The sequence below is a fragment of the Heliangelus exortis genome, chromosome 2 (assembly GCF_036169615.1).
Source record: "Heliangelus exortis chromosome 2, bHelExo1.hap1, whole genome shotgun sequence".
NCBI classification, from domain to species: Eukaryota; Metazoa; Chordata; class Aves; order Apodiformes; family Trochilidae; genus Heliangelus; species Heliangelus exortis.
In genome coordinates, this window is record NC_092423.1 from 30,384,411 (window position 1) to 30,412,335 (window position 27,925).

A 27,925-nucleotide genomic window follows, 5' to 3' on the forward strand; every position below is an offset into this window, starting at 1 on the left:
GGACAGATGTATGTGGTTGTTTCTGGCGGTGTGGTTTTGGTTTGTTTGGGTGTATTGTTGTTTCCTTTTTTTTTTTTTTTTTTTTTTTTTTTTTAGTAGTAGACCGAATAAAATATCAGAGAGCATCCACTAGGGAAAAAGGCTATGTTGGCCAGAGGATGGTTGGCTACAAATGTGACCTATTTTCAAACCAGTTATTTTTATAGGTAAGTGATGCTAGAACACCTGTGAAGGAGAAAGCTTCACGTGGAATATGGAAATAAAAGCTTTGGATTTTTGTTTATATAGTTTCTTACTGCTCATCTTTCTTTCAAGAGCTTTTTAAAAGTGCAAATGCAAAGAAGTGGTTTCTTCAGCAGCACCATTGCAGTTCCTAGGGCAGCTGATGTGTATTGTATGATTTCCAGCCATCTAGCATGAATGAATTGCATGCAAATCTGCTTACGCCTGCCCTCTGTAGTGCAGTCACTACTTAGTCATATAGGCTTCTTCTTGGAGTTGTTTATTATGGATATATTTAGATTTTCAGGCTCTGGGGAAGAACCAGTTTAATGAATCTCAGCAAAATTAAATATATATAAGTGTTTGCAAGCAAATGTTTCTTATTTTATAATTAAGCAGTTTTTATGAGGCATGCATCACTAGGAACCAGGTTAATGAAAAGTGGTGGTGGGGGTTTGATAGCTAAAGTATATCAGAAAGTGGGAATTCATCTGTAGTTATTTTTGTGCTAGTTTTATTCTATTTTTGTACCTATCCTTAGAAGGAATATGAAACAAACTTAGAACTAACAGCCGTTGATACATGGTGCAGTCAAATTTACCTTGTAGAATATGTCCAAACTAACTTAGAGACTACTAATATTTGCTAATATTAGATTACTAATATTTTTCATACTTCTACTATGAAAAAAATCTGGATTTGAAGTCTTAACAAAAAAAAAAAAACCCAAAACCCAAACAAAAACTACAACAAAAAAACCCAAAAACCCCCCCAACCCAAATAACAAACAAAGAAAAGATCTAAGGAGAAAAAAGGCTGGTCTTGTCTCACATTTTTTATGAATATTCAAAATGACCAGAAAAGTGGTAGGATAATGCAATGATTTTCAAGTGCTCATGAAGAGAAGCTAACCTGAATGCCAGGTAGTGCCTTGTGGGCAAGGTATCATCTAAGACTGCACATTCATCTGGCTCTTTCAAGGGAATCTTTGTGATCCATGCCTGAGGCTTCCAACAAAAACAGGGATAAAGGAAAGAGACCATCTCAAGTGGACTTAGGGATAAACTTGTTTGGTTTTTTTCTCTTTACACAGTTGAGATGGAAGAAAGTCAAGATTGAGTTTTGAGTACTGAAATTTCTGTACAGGTTACTGATGTTTCTTGAATCACCTTGCTATGAGGAGTAGTGTTCCCCTGTGCTGTGGGTCATTGCACTGTAGGTACCCAGTCTGGTTTTAGATTATTTTAAAGAAATAGCATGTTGAGTGTATGCACATTAAGGTGGTTCTGCAGGTATTATTGTACTTGCAATAGTCATCTTCCTAGTGCACTGTTCTGACCAACCTGGTCTCTCCTAAGGCTCTAACTCCCTGCCTTCAATATATTTGAGTAATTCTTTTGCAGTCTATGCCTTCAATTAATTAGTGCCCTTTTTGTCCCACTGGCAACCGTGGTGCTAAGCTAGCGCCTTTATCTTGCTTTGTTGCCTGCCTTGCTTCCAAGGGCACAATAGCCTAGTGCAGCTTGGTTTTTTTCCTCAGCATGTCTGTGTCTCGTGAAAAAATGCACTACTTTTTTATTATTATTCATGTCTGCTTTCAAAATTCCTCTGAAATGCTGTAGCTATAGCTACACTTCCTGCTGAACTTCAGTCCACTCCTGCTTGATAGTGTTTTCTAATTATGTCTTAAAATAAGAAACCTTTTTGTATACAGGGCTGAAGTGCAGTTTATTATGAATATACTTCAGCTTACGAAAGCTCTCAACCTCACCTGTGTAAGCCTCAATTTAACCAGTGAGGTTCTGTGCATCTTCTGTGTCACACTGCTTCCAAGTACTCAACTGAAATGCAGTTTTTGTAGTAATGTGAAGTAGCTGTTGTTACAATACACATAACGGTATTAGAGAGCTTAAGAGGATTTTTAAAACTGGATACTCCTTTACAATTCTAGGATAACTTACCCTAGCAAAGTTCTAGTACACGTTAAGTTGATTAAGTCACCAATGTTAAGAACTTAATGAGGAAAAATTGCTGTGTAGTTTTTACAGTTGTGAAATACAAAACAGAGCAGCATGTTCTCTTTCTGAAAAGCTGACTCTCTCAGTTATACTGTCATCTTCTACAAGAATGTTGGGGCATGAATGTTGCAGTGAATGTGACAGGGTGGTTTTTACTCTTCGTGTATCATTCGGTGTTTTCTGCAGCAGCCTTTTATCTCGTTACTGACTGGACTTAAGAGACTTAAGAGATAATAGCCTAGACTATTATGATTTTAGTTCATGTTGAAGTATGGTGAATTTCAGGTGTCTGCCTAACTAATTCTAACTAATTCAGGATGTTATAAATTATGATAAAATATTGTAACTGAGTAACTGTAGGTTTGGGTAGATGCTATTTTTTTAAATCTTAAGTAGTTTATATCCTAGGTGGGAAATGTCAGCATCTCGGAGGCTACTTGACGTAAAACGTTAGGACTGAACTGACTGAGAGATTGCTAAACAAAGGAAGCTATCTAAAATTTGAGCTCAGAGATAATTCTTAAGAAATTTAGTTAAAATCACTATTGCTTGTAATAGCTACTAACATATTTGCATCTGGATACTCATTTTTGAGCTAGCATTTGATGCTTTCACCTCTCTTGATACAGAATAAAAATCATGTTTGATTTGAATTTACACAACAAAGATGGTGATAGATGTAACAACTGTGGCAACTTACCAAATGTTAAGCTACACTGACGTGTTCATTTATTAATGGTGAAATGTTTAGAGCTCTGTTAGTTATCTTTGCTACTCTGTCTCGCATGATAAAATTATGTTGTAATGTAAATAAACAAATATTTGAAAAAGTTGAACAATTCTGAGAATTCATGAATGAACTGATGAGGCAGTTTCTCTAGAAGAGTCCAGATGAGTGGAATAAAAATCCTGTTTTCTGCAGAGTTCCTGCAGTATGTTTTCTGGAAACAGAGATGTAGTGTCCTGTCTAAAAGATAGTGATACCATCATGAATCACAAGTACATGACTTCTGACTGATATGCAAAGTGTTTCTTCATCAGTTTCATGTTCCTATTTTTTTTGCTGGGGGGCAAAACCCCAATAATTAAAAAGGAAGAAGTGTTGAGATTTGGAATAATAAAGCCTTTGAGAAGCTACTTGGATGCTTCTTATCAAGCTTGGAAAAGTATAATTTTGGGCTAGGGAGTCCAACTACCATGAATTATCTCTGCTGCTTATAGGATGCTTGACTGAAAAGCTTGTTGGTTTCTATGATCTTTGGACTACTTTGGACTTACAAAAGATACCCATGTTAATTTCCTGTAGCTGAGGAGAAGCTTATCTTTCAGTGGGAACTGGAAAATATGATAATTTCAACTGAAACTAATTTTTTTATATATCAGACATCATAGGGTCTGAACAAATCTTAAAACTGATTTACAGATACAAAAAGAAAGTACTAGCAGATATAACATTTGGAGCAAGTACTTTTTAAAAGATATTATCACATACGACTTTGCAGAAGATAATTTAAGGGACATGACCATTTAGGAAGGTCTGGTATTCATCTCTTCCTCTGTTATAATACATTAAGCTCAGCTCTAGGTCTTAAGTGATGTATTGCTGAAACATCTGATAAGTGAATAGGGTGGTGGTGTCTGTTTGCATTACTTTTTTTTTTTTTTTTAAATTTGCTTAGATACATACTGGACTTTGAAAGTAAGCACAAGAAGAAAACAGGAACAGGATGGAATTAATTGCTTTTGGACCTGTGGCTGGTGTGAGGGCTTTAAATGGTGTAAAGCTGTTACTGAGTTCTCAGATCCATAGGGCAGATTGCACTTGTCTTATGCAATACCTTCTCTTAGAAATGGAAAGCACCTTGTGAACTACAGTGATTATCAGCATGGTTATGAAAGTGTCGTGGGCTTTTAACATGTTTCACAACTAGAAGCAGCTGGAAGCAATGCCAGTGACTATTAATCATGGGTTTGTCAATGGATCAGTTTGATCACTTAACAAATTTGTATTACTAGCTTTGGTGTCTGGTCTGTAATAATAATCCTGCTATTATTACTGCTCTCTTGCTGTTACTTCACAACACCTACTTCAGTGTTTATTTTCTCATAGACCTTTTTGCTGTTAAAGAAAAAGGGAAAAACATTCTTGATTTTTAAATTTGAGGGCCTTGAAGGATCAATTCATATCCAGTGGCTTTTTTCACTTGACTGTATTGAAGATGACCCTCTCAAAGATGTCAACTACATAGTGGGGTTTCTACAACACAGTTATCAAATTTTAGTTTGCTCTCAATTGTGATCTGCAAATCACTTACCACAACTTTGCAAACTGTGTGAATGAGAAAAGCTTAAACTTGCCATGCTTGGTGTGACTGGACTAATCTTCCAGATAGTTGAAGTTTGAGAATTTCTTGCCTAAGAAAAAAAGTTTATTCTTTGACAATTAAAGAATCCTGAATCATGTGTCATATTAAGTTTAATTTGTCTTATAAATTGGAAATGCCTCAAAATCTTGCTCTTGGATCTCAGGCTCTAATAATTTGCTGTTACAAAATAATATTAATAACCAATTTCTTCTGAAATCTATAATTCTGCCCCTCCCCCAGCCTCTTGTTTATACATCCAGGAACAGTGAGTTCTTTTAAAGTTTATTTGCTTCCCAAATATGTAAAGGCAGAACTTCATCAATTAGTAGCTTTCATATCTTTTTCAGAACAAAAGTCCATAGACTTCTTAAAACCTGGGAATGCCAGTAAATTGGGCAGGGTTTTTTATTCAGAACATTGAACTTCTTGATATCTCTTATCTTCATTGTTATAGGTGTAGCCATGCTGAATGGTAGGGAGATTTGCTGATATATCTTGAAAGCTTAGCAATGCAGTATGAGATGGGGGCCAATGCTATGGGAGATGGCAACGACACCTAGGATGAAAATAAAAGAAGTGCATATACACCTTAAAATCTACTGTGCATAGGAAACTGGAGGTGGTAACAGCTTTGCTGGACTGTGACACCTGTGTGGGGAAGCAAAGGGAGATTCTCCACAGGTTCTTGGGTTCTTGAGTTCCATATTGTGTCTTGAACGTTCAAGGAATATTGGCCAGTATGAGGCTGAGAAAGTTGCAGATGTGCTGGAGAAATCGTGTCATGGCTAATATTCAGAGCACATGGTATTCAGTAGGTGTGTATGTTCTTCAAACTTTCTCTTGCAACACTTTGTACCTGTTTCCAGTTTGTTAATTCTCCCTTATATAAAAGGAAAGGTGATTGAAAGCCCTCTTGGGGAAAGTAGGTTGACATACTGGTGAAGGTGTAACATGGTCACATGTAAGTGGTGGCTCATATAGTAACAGACTGGCTTTAAAGTTTCATGGATTAAACTGTGAAGGTATCTTATAGTAGGATAGCTGATAAAATTGGTAGGAAAAACTGCAAAAAAATGTGAAAAAATATACTTTTAAAGTTTGTGTACTGGGGTTGATATTTTTTTCAGCTTGCTCTCAGACTAATGATGTGTTCAAATTGTTTCCAGGGTAAAAAAATCACTTCTGGATCTCTGTGATCAGTTTGTGTCAAATTTTGATTTAGTAATTCTAGGAAGAATAGCAACATAAGCGTCAACATGTAATTATATAGTAAAGAAATGATTGGCAGATAACACTGTTATTCATCTGAGACCAAAGAAACACAAAAAACAACAACAACAATAAAAAAAAAAGCAATTCCCCCCCCCCCAAACAAACAAAAAAACCACTCCGAAAAGCAAAAGGACAAACAAGTGAAACTTTATCATCTGGATGCCTGTAATGTGTACATTCACTGAACTAGTCATCCTAAACTTATCTTACAGAAAATGAAAATGTGTGCTTTTAAGAAATGATTCATTTGATCTATTTAGCTATCTGCTTTGGGGTGCAATTTGTTTTATCGTAGACTCTTATCTGCGTTGACTGATTCTCCATTTATGGTGTAGGGAGACAGGAATGGTTAGTTGTCTGTGGACAGATGAGTCCCAGTCTAGATTGCTTCAGCTTTTATGTTTGTTAGCCTGCTAATGCAGTGAAGTTTTTGCATTGGTAGGACTATAACATTTTGTCAAAATGGAACTGTGAATCTTTAGGAAACAAAGTAAGAAGCTAATACACATGTTGAAGTAAGATGAACTAACCTGGTCTTAAATCTTAATGTATAATCTAGAAAAACCTTTTCAACAGGATGAATTACTAAAAGAAAAAACAGTGTATTTGAAATATGCTTTTTAAATTTTTTTAACAGACCTATTAGAGATGTATCCATCTTTTAGAGATGGTTAGATTGTGATACTATTAAGTGTCTTAATAGGATGCATGTGATACTACAAAATGGCAGATCTCCATTACGGAGTCTGTAGTATTTGGGGGGATAGGATAAATGAGCTTCTATGGAAAGAAGGGTCTATTTTGAATCTATTTATTGGTAGATGTCTAAATTGCATAAAATGAGTGTCGGGTGTAGCTGAATTCTAGTATAGTTAGGGAAAACTGGGTTTTTAAAATCGTAATTAGCTACATGGATTAAATGCTACTGATGGTTAGTAAGCTTGCCAACTGAAAAACCCAAACTCTCTGCTGAAAAACTAATTTATAAAGGACTTGAGTAACAGGAATTAAAATAAGGACAGGTAAATGTTTTCCATTATATAACCATCTCTGAAGAATTTTTCCTTGGACTTATTTTGACTTTCTGGCAAAGTATGGATGGTTGTGTCCCATGCTGCAATTTGAAGCTTCTTCATTTGGTAAAAAAGTTCAAGAGGTCATAAACTGGATCACTGAAATTATCTGTCATTAAAACTAACCCTGTTTTAGAGTGTGATGGTAGTAGATGTATTAATCTGTAAGCCTCAAATTTTACCGATGTAACTAAGGAGAGAACTGCAGAGTAAGAGTCCCAAAGAGGCTTCAGCTTGAAAGCTCATACTGTGTGAAACTTGATCCTTCTTTCTGCTTTCTTACTCTAGAGAGAAACTGAGGAAAAATAAGCTACTTTTGTGATAGGTGTTGGTAGAGCAACTGCAATCCTTTAGGTAGCATGTTTAAGTTGCAATTACCCTGTGACAGTTTTGTACCCATTTGCTATGTACAGCTAGTACATATCAAAATCTTAATTTTAATATGTTCACTTCAAACTGTGTGTGCATTGAAGATCTTTGTGTTTAGCTGTGGGAGCTTTGTCTCAGAAGATGAATTTTTAACCCACAGAATTAAAAGGTAGTTGGTCTGTTATTGTGCAGAATTTAGCTTAAACTGTTAATGAACCTGCATTAATTTTATTTGATGGGGCTGCAACATTAGTAAGTGTAGTTTTATGTTCATTTTGGTAAGCTTTTATTCTATTGATTACTGTCTGATGTATTTCTCCATGGCTTAAGCATAACTGATTTTTGCTGGAATTTTGTTGACAGGTTGATGTTTGTGTGTTCTGTTATTCAGAGAGAAATCATTTGTTGAGTTTGTGCAAAGATGGTTGAGAATGTGCCATGTGAACAAAATAATTATGTATAAATCTTTCCTTTCTGCTGAGTGTTGAAGTTGCCTGAATTCAGACAAGTTATATTCTGTTACATCTGTATGGATTTGCCTCTCTCCTTTTTGCTCTGCCAGAGATGGAACCTTCTTTAATACAAGAAAGAAAACACTAGCTGGAAATTGGCCGAAGCTTTTTTACCTCCATCTTTCCAGTAACAAAACTTGGGTTTTGCCATGTACTAAGGGAGCTCCATTTTGTGTGCAATTGGTGTTTTTGAATTTAAGACTTATCAGAAAATGTCTCTTAAAGCCATGTATCCTCCTTGGAGATGAAAGGTGTTTCATGATCTGAGCCAGATTTGTAAGATGTGATGGAATTCATGTTAACAGAGACTTAAATCTTGTGGTATGATGTAACACTGAAGAAAGAAATGGTCTGTAAAAACTTGAGCAGTGGAGTTAGTTGGTAACTTCAGTTGCATAGGGAATGGCTGCCGGTCTTTTGGTTTTGTTTTGGTTTTTTCTAGCATGACTTGTTTGTTTGCTTGCTTGGGGTGGGGTTTTTTTTTTGGTTTTGTGTTGGTTTTGGTTTGGGGTTTTTTTGGTTTTTTTTTAATTTCAGGATTCTAAAAGTTAAGTAGGTGAGCATAAGGTATTGACTATAGGATGTATTATGGTTAGAAAGATTTGGAAGGAGCAGTGATGTCCTAGGTGGCAGTTTAGAAAACGTCTTGGTAAAATTGTGTGGGGTTTTTTTTTTTCTTTTTAGTTAATCTAAAAGCAGTACTGAGGAGTCTGATTAGGGTGCTGTGAGGACAGCAATTCTATAAAGTTGTTGTTGGTTGGTTTTTTTTAATGTTTGCAATCCTTTCAGGATTGAAACTTGGGAGTCGCACAGCTTATGGGGCACAGCTGATTAGTATTTCCTGCATTGCTTTGTACAGGTTGAGGTTAGGTGGTTATGGGTGTACATAGACTATTTTTCATTAGCCTGCACTTTGGTAATTAGGTCAATATGATGGAACATTAGAAAACTGTAACGAAGCATTCAAACATTACGTCAATGCTAAGTAGTAGTAAAAAAAAAACAAACAAAACAAAACCCACCTACAAATAGGCTGAAGTAAGTAGTATAGAACAAGACAGGAAATGCATAGAGAAAGATAAGAATGCGAAGCCTATGGAACAACCTCTGTTAAAGGACTGACAGACTAGGGCTTGAACAAGATTGAACTGAAGTTAGGAAGGGAGGAAGCTAAAACTGAGCTGCTTGAGGAAAGGTAAATAGAGTATGACAGTTTCTGCATTAGAACAGTGAATGAGAAGATGCACAACTTATGAAAAGTATTATAAACAAACAAGAGGAAATGGTTCTTCTCACAGCACATAGTTAAGCTATCAAAGTTATTGTTGCAGGATGTTCTTGATACTAAAAATTCACATGCTTTAATAAAGTACCTGCCTAGTTTCACAGGGAAGGGCGGAGTGGAATCCATCAGTCGTTAAACCCAAAGCCACTGCCCTCTGATGTAAAGAAGCTTTCTGAATCTTTTAAAGATAGTTTCATCTTTTATCGTTATGTTTGCCACTATGCTATGTTCCTCTGTATGCATCCTCTAATGGTTGCTTACTAGGTAGGGAGAGTGTTTGATGTGGGCATTTGGTTTAATATAACATGCACTAATCTAGTTTTGTGCTTACTGGAATAAGGATGGGATGGTATTAAGTGATTAATTGGTAGTGGTAAGGGAAGCTTTGTAAGATAAGCTATATGGGATGTGTTGGGAAACCCCAATTTTGATACTATGGCATCTTTTAGTGGAGTGGAGTAGTTTTTGGGAGAGCACCTGAAGCACAGAACTTCATAGCAGAATGAAAGGGCAGAGCAACAAGAAACATAATGACGTTTATAAAAGCTTGATCATTATCTGTAAAGAAAAACAAAACCCCAGACTCCGCTGTTATGCTTATCCTGTTCCTTGTACAAGTTATGAGATTTCAGAAGTTGATTGATTTCATTCAAATTTTACAGGGGTGGAGGTCTCAAACTGAATTCCTACGGACTTTGTGGAAGTAGACAGCTGGATAGAGAAGAAGTTATACCATGGCTCCAGCTGAGAGAAGCAGTAAGGTGAGCTTGTTAAACATCAGAGAATCCTCATAGGACCCCCAACCTTGTAATTGAATCCAGATGAAACCAGGTTCATTAGTTTCACTGCCCATGAAATAACTTGTTTAGCAGGGAGTGTTTTTAATATAATGCTTACATTTTTACTTGAGAAGAACTAATGTAAGGGGCTGTTTGTTTGCCAGCTTCCTTTTCAAACATTTTCTTTTTGAAGTTCACTTTTGAAACTGAAAATGTATTCTAAAGAGCTACATTTTCTGTATTGAGTTGGCAACAAGCAGTCTAATTTTCATATTTCTAGCTCCTTTGCACTCAAAAGAGGGAGAAATAACTTTTTGGTAGTTTTTTTATTAAAACCTTGGACTTAGTTAAGGATCCAGGAAAAGTTGTTTTGTTAGGTGGAAAAAGAATGGCAAAGACCTTCCAAAGCAGGTGTGAATGTGAATTTTGTGTAAGTTGGATGTTGTTTTCTTAGGTGCCACTTTAACTGGTAAGGAGGAGTTCAGCACAAATAAGTTGAAGTCTTGAATTCTCTCTTCTTTCTTCCCGTTCTTCTTCCCCTTCTCCTGACTCATTCCCAGAACTGTTGAACATATACAGCCTATATGCAAACTTTTTGCCACCAGTTTTTATAATTCCAGTCAAAATATTTAACAAGGTTTTATTTAGCTGAGTACATCCAATCCAAATGTTTCATTTCAGCCTGTAAAGCAATGTTCATTTGTTGTAGTTGCAGTATTGATTGATGATGCTCTAACAAATCTGAGTAACAAAATTGTCTTGCATATCAGTCTGAGCTATTGTAAACAGGAAGCTATAAAACAGAAGGTAGAAGTCCAAAATCATGATGTCAGAACTTTGTATTAGAGCTATTTCATGCTTCAACATGACAGAATCTGCCAAATTAAGATAAATCAAGCATGTTCCTCTTGTCAATGCTGTGTTGCTCAGCTGATTTCTAATGTAGCAAGAAAAGTCCCAGATTTCACCTTTGCCAGTTTTTACATTCCTTATAACACAAATTTTTCCAAGTGTTGCTTGCAAGTTTACTAATTCAAGAACACCAAGGCCACTGAGTTTTAGTGACACTGTCATTGTTGCACTGCTGCAATTCACTTTCTTCAAGCATACTGGTAATGTGATTTCAGAAATCTGTTGGTTACCCCCAGCATGGCTTATCAAACCCTTTGAAAAAAAAAAAACCAAAAAACCTGAAAAATTTCATAAGTAATCTGTAGTCATGTAGCAGTTAACTTCAGGAGAATTACAAGATAATAATTTTGCTTATTTTTATACTTGTCTATAATCCTCTCTTTCTTTTTAGGTGTGCTTGGCAGTGACAATGGACTATTTATTTGCTTCAGATACCCTTATATGAAAATACCAAGTTTCCAAAGAGTTTAAATTTTATTTCTGCTTCTGGAACAGAATGGCAGGCTTCAAACGAGGATATGATGGAAAAATTGCAGGATTGTATGACTTGGATAAAACTTTGGGCAGAGGACACTTTGCTGTGGTCAAACTTGCTCGGCATGTCTTTACAGGTGAAAAAGTGGCAGTAAAAGTAATTGACAAGACCAAACTGGACACTCTAGCCACAGGACATCTTTTTCAAGAAGTGAGATGCATGAAACTAGTGCAGCATCCCAATATAGTACGTCTGTATGAAGTGATTGACACCCAGACTAAGCTTTATCTTATCTTAGAGCTAGGTGATGGAGGAGATATGTTTGATTACATTATGAAGCATGAAGAAGGTCTCAACGAGGATCTGGCAAAAAAATATTTTGCTCAAATAGTTCATGCTATATCCTACTGTCATAAACTGCATGTAGTTCATAGAGACTTAAAACCAGAGAATGTTGTCTTCTTTGAAAAACAAGGTCTTGTGAAATTGACTGATTTTGGCTTCAGCAACAAATTTCAGCCTGGAAAGAAGCTCACCACAAGCTGTGGATCTCTTGCATATTCTGCTCCTGAAATTTTACTTGGGGATGAATATGATGCACCAGCAGTGGGTATGTCTTCTTTGAATTTAACCAATAATCTGAAGTACTATGATGATGTACCACTCTGTTTTTGTTATAGGAGATACTCAAGCATTCTCAAAAATGCTTAAAAGTTCTTTAATTAAATGACCCAATTGTATACATTGTAATTAACGTTCCTATTATTAATAGTGTGATCACATTATGTATATTTGTACCTGCTTTGTTAAAGGACCTATCTCCTTTCCAGAAAAGTGCATGGCTTTATTTTTAATGTCTTCCTGTCACCCTCTCCCTAAAAAAGCCATTACCACCCAGCAATTTTCTTTGCTCAGTTTAGCTATGTAAGAATGACAGTGTAAGCCCAGGCTTCTTACATTACATTTTCTTCTGCAAGGTAGTAGGAACCCATTTTTAACAAACACTAACTTGGCTACCAAAGAAATTAAGGTGGCTTGAACTCCTTCCTCTTCTCTGCCCTGTTCATGTCTGAGAATGGAAAGTAGGGATAAGTTCCCAGTTGTTCCCTATTGTTTAAAAAGTAAAAGTAGTAATGTGCAAATCAGTTTTCATGGTTATATATGGAAAGTGGGGTGTACTAGACAGACTACTACAGATAATGCTCGTAGTCTGATAGATCTACCTATGCTGTTAGAAGTAATTTAGAGGTTGTTGTGGTTTTTTGTTTGGTTGGTTTGTTTTTTTTAATAGCTATAAACCTTGGTAGAGTCACTGAATAATGTCCTGTAATCATACAGATTGCTCTTATCTTCAGAAAAATTAGGTATATGAAATTCTAAATGATACTTCAAAAATAGATTGTTAAAGTCAACATGCTTCTTGTTCTTGTGTGCCCAGTCTCCAATACTTCTACTGTTCTAATGACACCTGTTAAAACTCTGAGCTATGGTTATAGTAGTGTCTGTAGTAATAGTTTACAACTGACATGTCTAAATTTTTGCTGATTTGCCAAAGGTAAACAGTCAGCTAATTTTGTATGTGGATATGGCATTCCTACGTACTGAAGTAAAATTCTTACTTTTAAAATGTAAATAGTTTTAGCTAGTATATTGTAGGATCTTTGCTTAAACAGCTGAGTATCACTTCATGGCTTCTGATTTTGAGTAGGTATTTTTCTGTGGGTTTTGTGGACTTGAAAGTACTTTCTCAAGTGTGCTATAATTAGGAATTTTAGATGCCTATGCTATTTGTGGCTTTGCAAATCCATGTTGATGCTCCAATCATACTTGACAAAATAATTTCTATTTAAAGTCATATGTTCTAGATTAGTTGATTCTGTTTTTTTCTAGTAGCACACTAAAGATCCTAACTCCTGAGTTCTTGCGTGTCTTATTTTGAATTTCCTGAAGCATAAATGTAACTGATTCAGTGGCCTCCAAAGCCAGATGGAAAGGTGCATTTGTTAGATATTTTATATAGTCTCTTATGTTAATTTCTTGAAAATTGGAGTAGCAGACAAATTTTGGAGCATAATCAAAAAATGGACATTTTGATATTGCTGCCCAAGTGAAGATGCTTGAGAGACAGAAGTTGTGTGGGGGTTAATGGAGAGTGGTGTTGGTGCATTAGGAGCATTATGACCAGATGGTCTGAATTTAATTATATTGCTAACAAAGTGCACTTTGGACCTCTTAATGATAAATGTAAGAACTCTGGCATCATGTAAAATGTTCCTTGGAGAACTTTGTAAGCAGTTAGGTAGATAAATGTCTTAGTAGTACTAGAAGAAAATGATCGAATGGTTTAATAGAGGAGGAGGTCTGACTAATATAGAGTGGATTGATGTGAACAGTAGAAAACCTAGAAGAAACTGGTTTCTTCTAGCTCTGAAGTACTCTCAATAAAATAGTTAAAAAATAAATCCATCAAAATTTACTATGTTACAAATAAGGTAATAACATTTAAGAGTCTGGGTTTTCCTTTTCTAACTTTGCATAAAAAGATAGACTGTAAGATTTTAAAATATGACTTGTGTATTTTAAATGCAAAAATTGTGAAAAGAAAAAAAAAATTAGGAACTTCTTTTAAGCCCTCCTTCCCCTTTTCTTCCACATGGAGTCTTAGAGGTAGAATCATAAAAGAATGTGTGTTCAGGAAATTTATCACTAATCATGTAATGATACAACTGAGAAATCAGCTTGTGTAAACTTTTCTGAACTTTTAAACAAACTTTCATGCTAAGATGAGCTCATACTTGTAGACTAGACATATCCCCAAATTCATTAAGTAACCATTTTCAAAAATGTGGTGTAAATTCACTCAGCTATTGGCTGAATAGAGCTATTACAAACGTAAAGACTGACAGTGGCAAAGACTTGTTGCCAGGTAGGATAAAACTACATTGTAGCTGAGTCAAACTAAAAACTAATTGCTTATGTGAAAGGAGGTCATGATTTCTCTAGCTGCAACTATATGGTCATGCCCCTTTGTGGGCATCTGACCACTTGAAAACAAACTCAGTTTATTAAAATGCCAAATTAAAAAGGAGTGCCCTGCTTTTGTGCATGTTAATATACATTTGCAATCATTAAAATATTTTAGCCCTCCCACCTGATGTCATTTATCCAAAATTGTTATATTTGCAAAATTTGTTATAAGAAAACTTGATAGAACTGTATTTTTTTCCCAAAAGATTTTTACCACAAACATGGCTTTTCTGTGTCTTGTACATAACATTAGAATGAGTATATAAAGGGAAAAACTTTACATTTTTTTGCTACAAAGAGCTGAAATATTCGGGGCATGTTTTCATTAAAGTATAGGCTTAATAAATATCATGGAAAAGCTTGCTTTATGAAAAGGTAACTGTTTCAGATAGCTTAGAGATTAATCTTCCCTTTGTGATACTACTTAAAAGTTTTCACACTTGGAAAGAGACTGGATAATTTAGATCTCATTTCCTTTTGTGTATAGTGCTGTAGTTAAAATGATGCAAGAGGAATATTAGGCAATGATCAGATGTTCCCAGGGCTTTTCAAAAAGCTGAGTGAGTTAGATAATGAGAAGTTCTGTTGCTTATAGTTTCCCATGTTTTTTTCACACTTAATTAGGATTTGTTTTAGAGGAAAGTGAGGGTTGAAAGTGAGACTGTTGTTGCACATAAAGATCATTTCATAAATCAAATGGATATTATTGTAGATCAGACTTCTGTCTAGAGCAGCAGTGTAATCCAGTGAACTCCAGCCGTATTCAAAAGTAGATAACTACAGATGAGAGAGTAAAGCATGCTTCTGTTATCACATTTTGCTTTCCTCTATCAGCATCAACCAAGATTGAATCATTAAGTAGAAATTACCTCTTTCCTGGCTACGAAAGTTTAAATACAGTTTTTGAAATTATTTGGTTCTTTCAGATCGGATATGGGAGCAAGTTTCAAGTGCTGTGTAGACTACAGGTTTTTTGTATGTTTGGTTGGTTGGTTGGTTGGTTTTTTTGTTGGTTTGTTTTTTTGTTTGTTTGTTTTTTGTTTTTTAGATGGATATAAACATTTGCAGAGTAAAGTCATCCTTATTCAGATTGTAAGACTGGGATTATCTCTTTAGCAGAGTTGAGCACAGGCCTCTAGCATGGTACTGTAATGCACAAATAACATTGTAACCATAATTGTTTACCATTGCAGTCTGTGGCAACACCAAGAGAATGGTGGTATGATGTTTCTCATAAGACAAAACTAACAAGAAGATTATGGTTACTGTAGCTCAGTGCTATTCAACTGGCAAGAAGTCCAAATCCATTTTACTGACATCTTAGAAGTTGCAGATAACAACTCGGATAACATTCATTACTTTAATTGCTGGCTTTTTTACAACTCAGACCTAGATATCTTCTGACAATATGGTAGATATTAGTGGATGTATGTATTCATTGATTCATTGCTTAGTCATATATTTCTGATTCTTAAAGGAAAGAGAGGATTTATCACATGTGCCTTGACATGTCCTGGGATGATGATAATGTATTTAGACCCACTTTGTCTCTGTTGGAATGATCCCAAATTCTGGCTTTTTTTTTTTTTTTTTTTTTTTTTTTTTGCATTAGGCCCTTGCCAGGGCTTCTTCCTTGCCTATAGTGTTGCTGGAGTGTATTTGGTCTTTCAAAGCTTCAGCCAGGTTTACTTGGTGCTTGAGCATAGCTCAGTAGCCCATATAACCCTATTTGGCCTGTGCAGAGCTAGTTTTAGTGTTTATATGCATGTGTATAGCATTTTAATCATTAACTGAATGGCTAATGTACCCATAATGGCCACAGGGTATGTACAGTAACATTTTATGCTATAAAAATGCTGGATACAAGACTTGACAGACTTGAGTTTAAAAAAAAAAATGTGGTAAGATACTTGCAAACCATATACAGTGTTGAATCATTTAGCATACCTGACAGCATTTTGGAGTTTCAGGATGCTCAGGATCAGATTATAGCCAAATTTGGCAGAAACAAAAAGCAAGAAGTCCTACAAAAGCTTTTTACTGATTGTTTTGTTTTCAAGATCTCCCTTTTTAATGTTGTATTGCAACACTTAAGGAAATTGATAGTTAGATATGCTACAGAATGAACTTAAAGGTGTAAGCATGCAGAAAACTTAAGAGTGTAATACCTAGCTGCTTTCAGTGAAAAGGGGTCTTCTCCTTTGCTTCCATCAGTGCAGAGCTACCCTTCTCATGTGCTTCACTCTATGGCATAGCTGACCATTTTGATGAACTTATTTTATCTGCTATCTTGATAGTAAACTGTTAACTTTCTGCAGGCTTAACTTAGTGAACTGGTTTGTTTCCATTGCATTGAATGGAAGAGTTGGTGCAAAGGATGTGAAAGGAGCATATGGCTTGGACTAAAGTTCTGGGGGAAGGTGGTAGGACCTGCCTCTCTTTAACACTAGTGTTAGCAAGCCTGGGTTGGAACAACCTCAGCCTAGCTCACTTCACCTTCCATGGGAAAGAAATTAATTAGACTGAAATTCATCAAGTATCACTGCCAGTGCATTTGTAGGAGAAGATGTGATCTACTTTTCCAGCTTCAAATGCTTTTTGAAGCAAAGCAGTAGGAATTGGTCTGAGTACTCTGTTTGTTTTGGTGCTTGCTTGTCTTGTTTGCTTGTGATAGTGGCCGTGCTTTTCTGCCTTTTCCCTGCTGTGCTGTATATCTCACTGCTGAAAAAATCTGAGTCAAATTTCAAAAATGATCAAAAATTAGCTTTTTGTACTTTTCAGAAGGGGAAAAATGTAAAGAAGTGGTTGTAGAATACTTTCAGAAAGTTTAAATCTTGAGGATATTTAGGTCATTTTAGGCAGCAAAATTTATTTTTAATAGAAGTATTTTCTATACTCTGCTATCTTTTTCTTCTGCTTTTTCTCCTCAATCTAGTTAGTTTATTGACAAGAAAATAATTTTACTGCCTCAAGTTACTGAGGGTGTAATGCTACAGGTACTGGAGTCTTGTATTCAGAAATAATGTTATTATGTGAAGAGGCTGTAATGAAGGGAGTGAATCGGTGATCTTGATGACTTCTCAGTAAATCTGTGCCACCTAATATTTATGAAGTATAATTTGTATTCCAGGTTACTTTATGAACATGTACTAATGCATTCAATAGTAAATTGTTGTTGGGTGAAGCAAAGAATGATTTATCCAAGTGAAACCACAGAGAAGTTGTCAAGATAGTCTTCAGTTATTACCATCAGTGGAACTGTAACTTAAGTGTAGGGATGTTTCTTAGTCAGCTCAGTGTGTTCATGGGAGAGCTGTTTTCATAGTATTTCAAACTGCTGTTGTGCTGCAAGATTTTGTTATGATAAATACATCTTCACAGACAGGAAGCTTCATTTTCTCTAGCTTGCAAGCAAATGCTTGGATTTTTATGTTCAGCCCATGATTGTGTCATTTGGCAACACAGATCTGGTGGAACCTAAATCAATGGTGTACTATATAGCTCCAAACCAGATGCTCAAATTTTACTCGTGTAAAACTGTACTAAGATGTTAATTTTTATAAATTATTTTACAGCTAAAACCTTTAGGAAAAGAGTTGATAAAAAATATGAAGGATTTCTTAAATACCAGGAGCAAATTGTCTTTACTAATCATTTATTTAGAAAGACCAAAAACATTGCAGTCAACTATGTGTATGAACTGTATGTGTTGTATAGACTACAGTATGTCCAGTGACTTTGAGAATGTTTTATACAGAGGAAAAAAACTTCCTTCTACATTTAACTAGTTATTATTGGTTTTTTTATCCTGGCTAATTGTTTTCTGGAGTAGTAGTATTGGAGAGTCAGTTGACTCAGAAAATGTTGGTTTTGTTTGTGTTTCTAATGTAGATTCCGTAACCTCTGAAATGTGGCTAAGCAACAGAAACCAAAGGAGAAAGAATTCATTTCTAAATGCAGAACTGATGAATCAGAGTAAACCAGACTATTTTGGAATACAGGCAGTGGCATGTGTTCAGAAAGAACTTTCAGTGGTGGTGTGATTTGTTAAAATATTCTTACTGAAATTTGAGATGCAACAGTTACTAAAAAAGAACATTTGTCTGTATTTTGGTAGTTTTATGTAACTAGCAAAACCCATACCATTGTCTTCAGGGTAAAATAAGTGCTAGTTTCCATGAGACTAGTTATTGATGATCATGTCATAGTCAAGTAAAAAAAACATATATAGAACAGACTGTTTCATCAGGCAGATAAACTAATTATGAAAACAATTTGCTTAATGCCATTTGCTATTTCTGCTCTTTTTTGGAGAGACGGGAAGGAAAAGATTTCTCCTAATTTTCTTGTCTGCTGTGTGTTCTAATAGTAATTTTAATTGGATTTGTAGTGCTTTAAAAGAAGAAGGAAATCCAGTTCTGCCTGTTAATTTTAAAAATGCTAGTATTGATTACAGATGATCTCTTCCTCAGCCTTCTGCAAGGGAAAAACAAATCTCATTTTAGACCAAAAAAACCCCCCCAAAACTAAAAACTAGACAGCTCAGTACACAATTTTACTGAAAGCCTTTTTCAAGAAAAGCTAAAGAATTGGAGAATGGTTGAATCAGCTAAAAATCTAGTATCTTGTTCAAACTTTACAACTGGTCCAATTTGAGAATAAGACTTGTCATCAGTCTTTGTACATGGCAGTGTAAAAATACTTGTGATGCATAGAAATGCTGAAATTGTTAATACAAAAACATTTTATACTAATGTACTAGTGACTTTTTTATATAAGGAATACAACTTTTTTCAGCTTTGCAGCTTATACAAGAGTGAAAATAGCTTTCTGATTCTCTTTTTAAAGCACAAGTATATCAACAATGTAACAGACATCATTGGAACAATTCAGTATTTTGCCAGCTTTTATATTTTTACACTGCAGTATGTAACTTTTCATCGTTGTTTTTAGTAGAAGTCTCATTTTCTGCTGTGTTTGAGTTGCTTATATGAATTTTTAGTCTAAGCTGGTTTGGTTCTTCAATTTATGTGAAGCTATGCTATAAATTTTGATTGTTTATTTTGTTTTCCCATAGTCTATGCTGTGAACAGGATCTTAAATTTTAGCTTGTAGCAAGCATACTTACCACAGAATCACAGAATGTTTAGGTTGGAAGAGACCTCCAAGATCATCCAGTCCAACCTTTGACTAACACCATAGTCAACTACTACACCATGTCCTTTAGGACCAGGTCCAAACACCTTCTAATGCCTCCAGGGATAGTGACTCCACTACTGTCCTGGGCAAGCCATTCCAATGCCTGACAATCCTCTCAGTGAAAAAATATTTCCTAACATGCAGCCTAAATCTCCCCTGGCACTGCTTACATCCATTTCCTCCGGTCCTATCACAGTCCACTAAGGAGAAGAGGCTGTTTCCCTCCTTGCTCCAACCTCCCTTGAGGTAGTTGAAGAGAGGGATAAAGTCTCCTCTCAGCCTTCTCCAGACTGAACACCCCCAGCTCCCTCAGCTGCTCCTCACAAGTCTTTCATGAGCTGCAGGCCCTTCATGAGCTTTGTTGGCCTTCTCTGGACACGCTCCAGCACTTCTGTGTCCCTCCTATAGTGAGGTGCCCAGAACTGAACAAGGTACTCCAGATGCAGCTTCACCACAGCTGAGTACAGAGGGATGATCACCTTCCTGTTCCTGCTGGCCACAGTGTTCCTACTACAAGCCAGGTTGCCATTGGCCTTCTTGGCCACCTGCATACGCTGCTGACTCACATTAAGTCAACTGCCAACCAATACCCCCAGGTCCCTTTCCAACTTCCAGCTCTCTAACCACACTTCTCCAAGTCTGTAGCTTACCACTGTTATCCTGCTGAGTTATTTTCTACCTACTTCTGAGCTTAATGAGGATTCCGCCAAAATTCCAATCCAGATAAAATAGATCATCATGAGCTTTTGTGTCTGAGTTGAGAACAGCAGTCTCAGATATTCCCCAGCTGCTGCCTAGCCTTCTGTACCAGCTACAGTGCAGAGATGCTGATCACCTTTACATTATATTTTTGTAGTTAGCTCTGCCTAGAAAATCCTGGTATTGAAGTGCTGATGTGTTGAGTCTCTTTCAATGCTTGCCTTCAACAGGTTTCTATGTTTTGGATTTTCCTCCACAAATCTGCTCTGAAGAGGCTGTAGCAGCAGTGGTGATGACATTGTCTTTAATGTCTTAAGACACTGATTAGAGTAATTGCCCATGATGCTGGGAATCGAGGTTCCTTTCCCTTCATTTATCCACAGTCCGCTGATACCTCTGTGGTGGCAAAATAAAAATGTAAACATTTTCCATCTTCATAAAAGCTGATATATTTGCCTTTTTACTTATTAAGTGGCTTTTAGTGGAAAATAAATACTGTCTTCAGCTGTTGTAATAAACATTCCAATAAGAAATGTATAAAACCTGACTGAATTTACTCAATATTATAAATCCCTTCTGAAGAAGCAGATTTGCTGTATAAAGATGTATCAAGTGAGCAGTTCTGTGTAAACAGTAAAGCAGTCCTACCTGTAAGTTAAGAGGAAAAAAAATGGCTTTCCCCTAAAGGTCTAGAATAAACAGCTTCAGTGAACAGGCTCGATTTATTTCATGTAGTTAAATGTGAATGTGTCTGTTCCAAAATGAGTGTGGATTAGCTCCTTAAAATCACAAATTCACATAGCATATGTAAAGTGTCACAAGTGCCTCACTTCTGAAGAAGGGTAGAAATCTGAGACAATCTTACACTCTAAGGATCCCCTAAATCAAATGGATTACAACTTTTTTTTTCCCCAAGTAAATCAGAAACTTAAGAAAGCAATAAATGGCTGATGAAATGAAGCCCAGCTCAGTGGTTAAGCAGATGAATATGGATATGCTTTCTGCAGAGTACAAACTGGAACATAACAGATGTTTGACTGCCCTGTGTTTAAGACAGGCAGCACAGACAGCTAATGACGTAGTTTGGTTTCTATGGCAGTGACTTCATGTTATGTAAGGAAGTGGCGTATACACAGCCCTGGTTGTCATGGTTCTGGGAATCCTGCTTCAACAGTCCTTTCCTGATCAATATTATTTAAAACCTTTAAAAACACTAAAATATTCTCTACTGAAACGAGTTAGCTAGTGCTTTTAAAACTCCTAACCTTTCTTATTTTATCCTTGTTACAGCAACAGCAGCTTCAAGTTACTAACATCCAGTTTTAAGGTTAAATTGCATCTTGAGATCTTCACTGTGATTTTGAAAGACTGTAATTTTGGCCACCACAGTACACAAATGTACCTTCCCTCTACTCTTGAGGTTTTTAAGGCTGTAGGCATGCTAAATTCATACAGCATGTCAGGCCTAAATTCTTCTGTGTCAGTTATCTGCAGAGAGCAAATTAGATGGCCCAGGGAAGAGAGAAGTAAGCAGTCTGCATAAAGCCTTCAACTGCTAGTTATTATGAGTAGTAAAAAATCTTGACATTGTGAAAAATCTGCTCTTCTGAAAGAGTCTGTAGCCTTTCCCTGTGTTCCTTCAGTTAAGTCTCAAATCTAGAATTGGTATTAGCATCTGAGTTGTGAGCTGTGATAAGGGACTATAGCTGCAAATGTGTGCTGACTCATTGGTCCAAGCCAAGCAGTTTTGCTTACAAAACCTGCTCCTTTATCTGGTTAAACTATGCAGTAGTAAATTTATTATAATATCTAAATGTTTTGTCTAAAACCTGGTAATTTGGGGGGGGAGGAGGGGGGAAGGGATTAGCATAGCACCATAGCTAATATATTATTACCCTAAAAATAGTATGACATGGCTGTGAAGGTGGAAGAGGGGCACATCTCTGCAGAGTTCTTTACTGTGTGTACTTGTATGTCAGGCCATATTAGCTTTGAACTGCAAGTGAGATTTTCTTTTCTAATGGCACAGCCCATTTAACTTGTCTCAAAAAACAGTCTTTCTCTGCATTCAGACCCTGGCTAACTAGTTCTGCATTCTCCTTTGTTTTTGACTGGTGCTTGTGCAATCCTTTAGTGAGCCAGTGGCATTCAGGAGAGAATAGGAAAGAATAATAGAGCAGTGATGATTGTGGCAACACAAGACAGTATGGTAAAGAATATGCCTATGTGTTGCTTGATGAACTGTTTGGGGAAATACTAAAATGTGGTAAATAAGCACTATAATAAAATAATCTTCTTCTTTACTAATTTCTCAAAGACAGCTATGCTTGAATATATTGCTTTTCCCTCTCGGCCAGATGGCACTATTCTGGAAACTAAGAATTTTTCAGTGTGGAGTGGTTATTACATTAAATGGGTGAACAAAATTTATATCATTATAAACAAGGAATTTTTGTTTCTTTCAATCTTTTTTTCAGTATAGTTTCTGAATTTGACTGAAAAATATGTAGCTAGGGATCTCCAGTAAAGTGGAAGTTACAGATACAAGACTGAATTTTTTTTCATGTATAGAATGGCTTAAAACTAATAAATTGGGTACAAATATTAGCATTTGTTACATATGTGCCAAATAGTAATTTAACTGTTGATCTTTTAAATCTTTCAATATTATATGTGACTTTTAACCCATTATTTTGAAACATCTTCTTTAATGACTTAAGATTCTAAAACTTGGACTTTAAGTTACATTGAAGGCTAGCAACACAACATGGTTAAGTTTACATGCTTTTTTAGGCTGTAGGTCACCTGTATAAGTTTAGAAGATATATTTTCTTATAAAACTTTAGACATAAAAGTTTATGGATCATTTTTACAAAAACAAGGTGATTTCCCCTTTTTGCTGCTTTTACCTATGTGAAGGTCAAAGTGTTTTCAAAACATGCAAAATAAGAACTCAGTAATGCAAAACCTGCAGGGATTTCTGTTTTCTGGAAACTTAATTGCAGAGATATGTGTCAGTGAAAATCCTGGGGTTTTTATTTCATCCAGCATTAACTTTTCACAAGGGCATATAGTGATAGGACAAGGGGTAATGGCTTTAAAATGGAAGAGGGTCGATTGAGGTTAGACATTAGGAAGAAATTCTTTAGTGTGAGGGTGGTGAGACACTGGCACAGGTTGCCCAGGGAGGTTATGGATGCCCCCTCCCTGGAAATGTTCAAGGCCAGGTTGGATGGGGCTATGGTGGAATGTGTACCTACCCATGGCAGGGGAGTTGTAACTAGGTGATCTCTTAAGGTCCCTTCCTACTACAACCATTCTGTGATTGTGTGTCTTAGAAAAAATGCTGTTGTGAAATTCTGTGGTAGGTGGAGAGGGCAAGTTACTGTTGTTACTGTTCTTGTTTTGTTTAGGATCGCACAAAGATATTGTCTAATTAATTGTGGTAGTTTGAAATATCAGTGAATAATGCACTTACTAGTTAAATTTTTTCATTGTTCTTGTAGAGTTTGTATATTTCAAATGAAGTTACTTTGAAATTTTTTTTAATGTTTCCTGTTTTCTGTCAGTTTTTTTTACCACTCCCTTCACACTTACCATCCTTTACACTGTGTTTGTGTTCAAGTTGTGTGTTCAGACTATCAACATTATTTTAGTTCCTCGTGTGATGTGTTATGTTTGAGTTGCATGTGGAGTTGCAAACAAGTGATTTGGTTTAGCTAAAGCATGACACAGAATAGTCCAGGGAGCAACCCCTTGATTTGTGAGTCTGCATATTGAAGGCCTAGATAGGACTCTCAGATGTGTTCCTCTTAATACACTTACAGACATCCAAACACCTGGCTCTTCTTCCATAAATGAGGAGAGGCTTGCTATAGTATGATACTGGAGAGTTTGTGAATATTATCCCAAGATGACACCTGTCATGTGACATGATACTAAGTTGTCTTCTGCTCTCAAGTCTTTGGTGATTTTTCTGCTTTCAGTCTTCATATGTAGATCAGACTTACTTAGGCACACCGTTTTCTTTCTTCCTATTTTTTAGTATAGTTTTAATTCTTCAAAGGCTGTTCAGCTGTGTCCTTGACACTGAGCTGAGTCATCTGAGTAGCCATGACTGCAGGTGCAATGAAGATGATCTTTAGCAGCAAATATAAAAATATGGTGAATTTAAAAGCCATGTAATTGCTCCTGTCCACTGTTATTTCTTGATCACATCAGAATAAATGTCTGCTATGCTGGCAGGCTCACAAAATACACATTTGCCAGAAACATGTAACAGTAAGCCTCGTCTGCATGTGTAAGAATGAAATAGCATGTAGTTATTTTTTGCTGCCCTAGTGCAGGAGTCTCTTACTGTTTTAAGCTTGTTGTCTTAGAATATTGGGGTTTTCCTTCTGTTTAAACTTCTTGTGCCTTATTTTTAACTTATGGTTTAATTAAATTGCTCCTCTCCCCAGTATTTTCCTCTTGGCTTAAATTTAGCCAATGTATATTCATAGAATCATAGAATCATAGAATTGGCTGGGTTGGAAGGGACCTCAGAGATCATCAAGTCCAACCCTTGATCCACTACCACTGCAGTTACCAGCCCATGGCACTGAGTGCCACATCCAGGCTCTTTTTAAATATCTCCAGGGATGGAGAATCCACCACTTCCCGGGGCAGCCCATTCCAATGCTTGATCACCCTCTCAGTAAAAAAATTCTTCCTAATGTCCAACCTATATTGCTTTATTATAGCAAATGTAATTTGTCATTAATGATGAATACTATGTGTACTCTTCTAAAATGCTTCATGCTGAAAGGAGACATGAAGCATTTATTCTATTCTGTTGTTGGGGGAACATTGAACAGAATACTAGAGTAGATCATATCACAGACTATTCTTAAGCAAAGTTAAAAATCTAGGATGGGCATGGATATCTGAAACATGACGGTTCATAGGAACACATCAGCTGACATCTTTTATGTGCTTGAAAAATTAAGTTCTTGTAATCTGTTTTGTGGTGGAAGATAGGTACTGCAACAAAACTATTTGGCCACCTTCAAGCGAAGTAGGGGGAGAAAGACTTAAGCAGCTTTACAAAATTAAAGATATACCTTTTAGGTGAAACTACTTTTATGTCTTGTGAGGCTTTTTAATATCCTGTATTTAAGAACATTGATTTTCTTCATGGCATCAGGCATTAAATCAATTATTGAATCTTGAACATGTGAATAGTCATGTTGAATTTGCAGGTATACATGTTATCATATACCAGCCTCAAAATGCTCAGTACCTACAGGATTGAGGCCCTAGTAAGCATAACAGAAATCAAATAATTGTCTGAGTTAGTAGCATACACTTACTGCAAATTAGAACGCTAAAGGAAATTACCATGTAGTGTTTTTCTTCCTCTGTCAGCTAAACCATATGAAGAATGGGTTGAAACTAGCAGAATGAGTAATTGTTCCAGGGATGAATGTGTGTGATTTACATTATTAAGCAAAACTATAGCCATCCCTCAGCGTTAAATGCATGTCAAGTGTTTTGAGCAGGGTACAGAAAGGAAGACACAGTTGGGTAGGTAACTCACTGTGCTTCCCCCTTGCCAAGCACTTCCAGGACAGAGCCGGAGTGCTCTGCTTCCTAGACCACTGCCAGCTCCTCTCTTCTCTCAGGATGTGTCTGCCTGGTCACTTCTTTCACTATAGCTGTCTGTTTGGTTTTACTGGCTACAGATATGGGAAATGCTAAGGTGTAAGACCCAAAATTGTCATTGAAATTTCCTGAGTGTGGAGTTGTTGTGGAAGTTTAAGAGCGTGGCCTTTTCTCTAAGTATATGGTGGAGCTGTTTATTTTGTGCAGCATGATCTGTCTGTCAATAAGAAATAAACTCCTTGTATAGAATGCAGTAAGATCTGTGAAACTTTTCATTCCAGGAAAACTCTTAATATAAGACTTGAACTAAGTATTAGCTTTTACATTAAGCAGAAACTAAGGGGCTTCATGCCTTCATTTTCATCTTTTGGTATGTCATTTAGTTGGGAATCAAGGCAGGGTTTATGTTTTTTATTTTATACAAACAGAAATTAGAAGGAAATAAAAGAATGTGCAGTAGGGATCACTGTTAATTGTTGTTAGATGTATATATATTAAAAAAAAACCAAAAACAGACTTTATAAAACGACTGATGTAAGATTTACATAAATTATGAAATTAATTACTTACCAATAGCAGTAGCAAAGAATTTTTAAAGCAATAGTACTGAAGGGAATACATATTTAGTTCAGTCTCATTGAAAGAAGTCTTTTTTGTAATTTCTTACTTCATAGAGTAACATGTAAACAATCCTGAGAACAGTTTATACTAGTCCTTTAAAAAGGAACATGCTTTGAATAAAAGTCTCCTCAATAACCTGTGAAGAAAAGGGTAATGAATTCTTGTCTTCTGAGTGGCCAGATCACCTTGATTTAAGGCTTTGCTGTCAAAGTTGTTATGCTTGTCAAACCATTATGCATCCTTGAAGTCATGAAATATGATACTTTTTTCCCCTCAAAAGCTCTAGAAAAACTGTCAAATAATGAAATTATTTTGTGCTTTAGTGGAATTGCAAATTCTATAAGTAACACTGATAATCAATTAAGAATGCACTAGTAACCCCAGTATGCATCTCAAGAACACTTCTCTGTTTTGATGGCAATTGACTGCTTCCTCACAGTTGTTTTAATATATACTATATATTTACAGATATATGGAGTTTGGGGGTCATCCTCTTCATGTTGGTTTGTGGACAACCACCATTTCAAGAAGCAAATGACAGTGAAACTCTAACTATGATAATGGACTGCAAATACACAGTGCCACCTCATGTGTCTAAAGAATGTAAAGAGTAAGTAGATGCTACAGAACTTGGAAGCCTTTGTAGAGTGGGTTCTCCTTACCTTTGGGAGTTCCCCAATGCCATATTATCAGTGTGTGGATTAAGATTAAGTCAAAATATTATGCCTACTGCTTTTGGTTAGCTCTTAGTATTTCTCCACATTGCTTGAGTAGTTTCTTGGGCAACAGTATTGCATTTTTTTTATTCTTTGTGTCTCTTCTTACTAGGGTTAATCCCATGATATTTTTTGCCAATAGGTTTTTTCCCACATGTGTATGAAACTTCATTTTGATTTTACACAGTGAATCTTTCTTCTACATGCCTCAATTGTCATGTATTTTATAAATGATTGGAGAGGCTGCTCACTACTGACCGGCTTTGGCCAACACTCTTGCTGGACAAATTACAAGGTGTTGTTGAGAGTATTTTGTGGCATAGATTCAGAATGTAGCAATTCCTATATATTTCTGTTCAAAATACAAGTTGTCAAAACCCAAATATCACAGCAAATTTTGCTCATCTCCTGAAATTGCAATTCCAAATCAACATTCTAGGCAATCGAGGGAGAAAAATATTCTTGTCTGCAGATACCATGTGCCACATGGGAATCATGACTCATTTTGGTGTGTTGTTTTTCTGCAGTGTTCACTGCAGCTTTTTTATTCTTGTGATATGTTCCAGTATTTACCATATTTTCCTTTCAGGTAATGACCTCTTCAGTCCTTTTAATATAGATCCCAGTTCCATCACTTAAACTATTTTACAATTTTTAGCAGCATTATTGAATCTGCAAAATAGTATTACCTTCTTTTTCAATATAAAAGCTTGGGTCCCTTATAATTTTTGAAAAAC

General features: G+C 36.1%; 1 protein-coding gene across 3 annotated transcripts in view; it reads left to right on the forward strand.

Annotated features, from left to right (window-relative positions):
• SNRK (SNF related kinase) overlaps window positions 1-27,925 on the forward strand; it is a 40,686-nt gene that overhangs the window by 1,249 nt on the left and 11,512 nt on the right. For 2 of the 3 annotated variants that reach the window (XM_071735414.1, XM_071735415.1), the window contains exons 2-4: window positions 9,780-9,878; window positions 11,200-11,893; window positions 26,941-27,082. In XM_071735414.1, the coding sequence (XP_071591515.1) occupies window positions 11,305-11,893; window positions 26,941-27,082 (731 nt within the window). In that variant the 5' untranslated portion in view covers window positions 9,780-9,878; window positions 11,200-11,304. The remainder of the gene's footprint in view (window positions 1-9,779; window positions 9,879-11,199; window positions 11,894-26,940; window positions 27,083-27,925) is intronic. The other variant, XM_071735416.1, reaches the window with a different exon arrangement.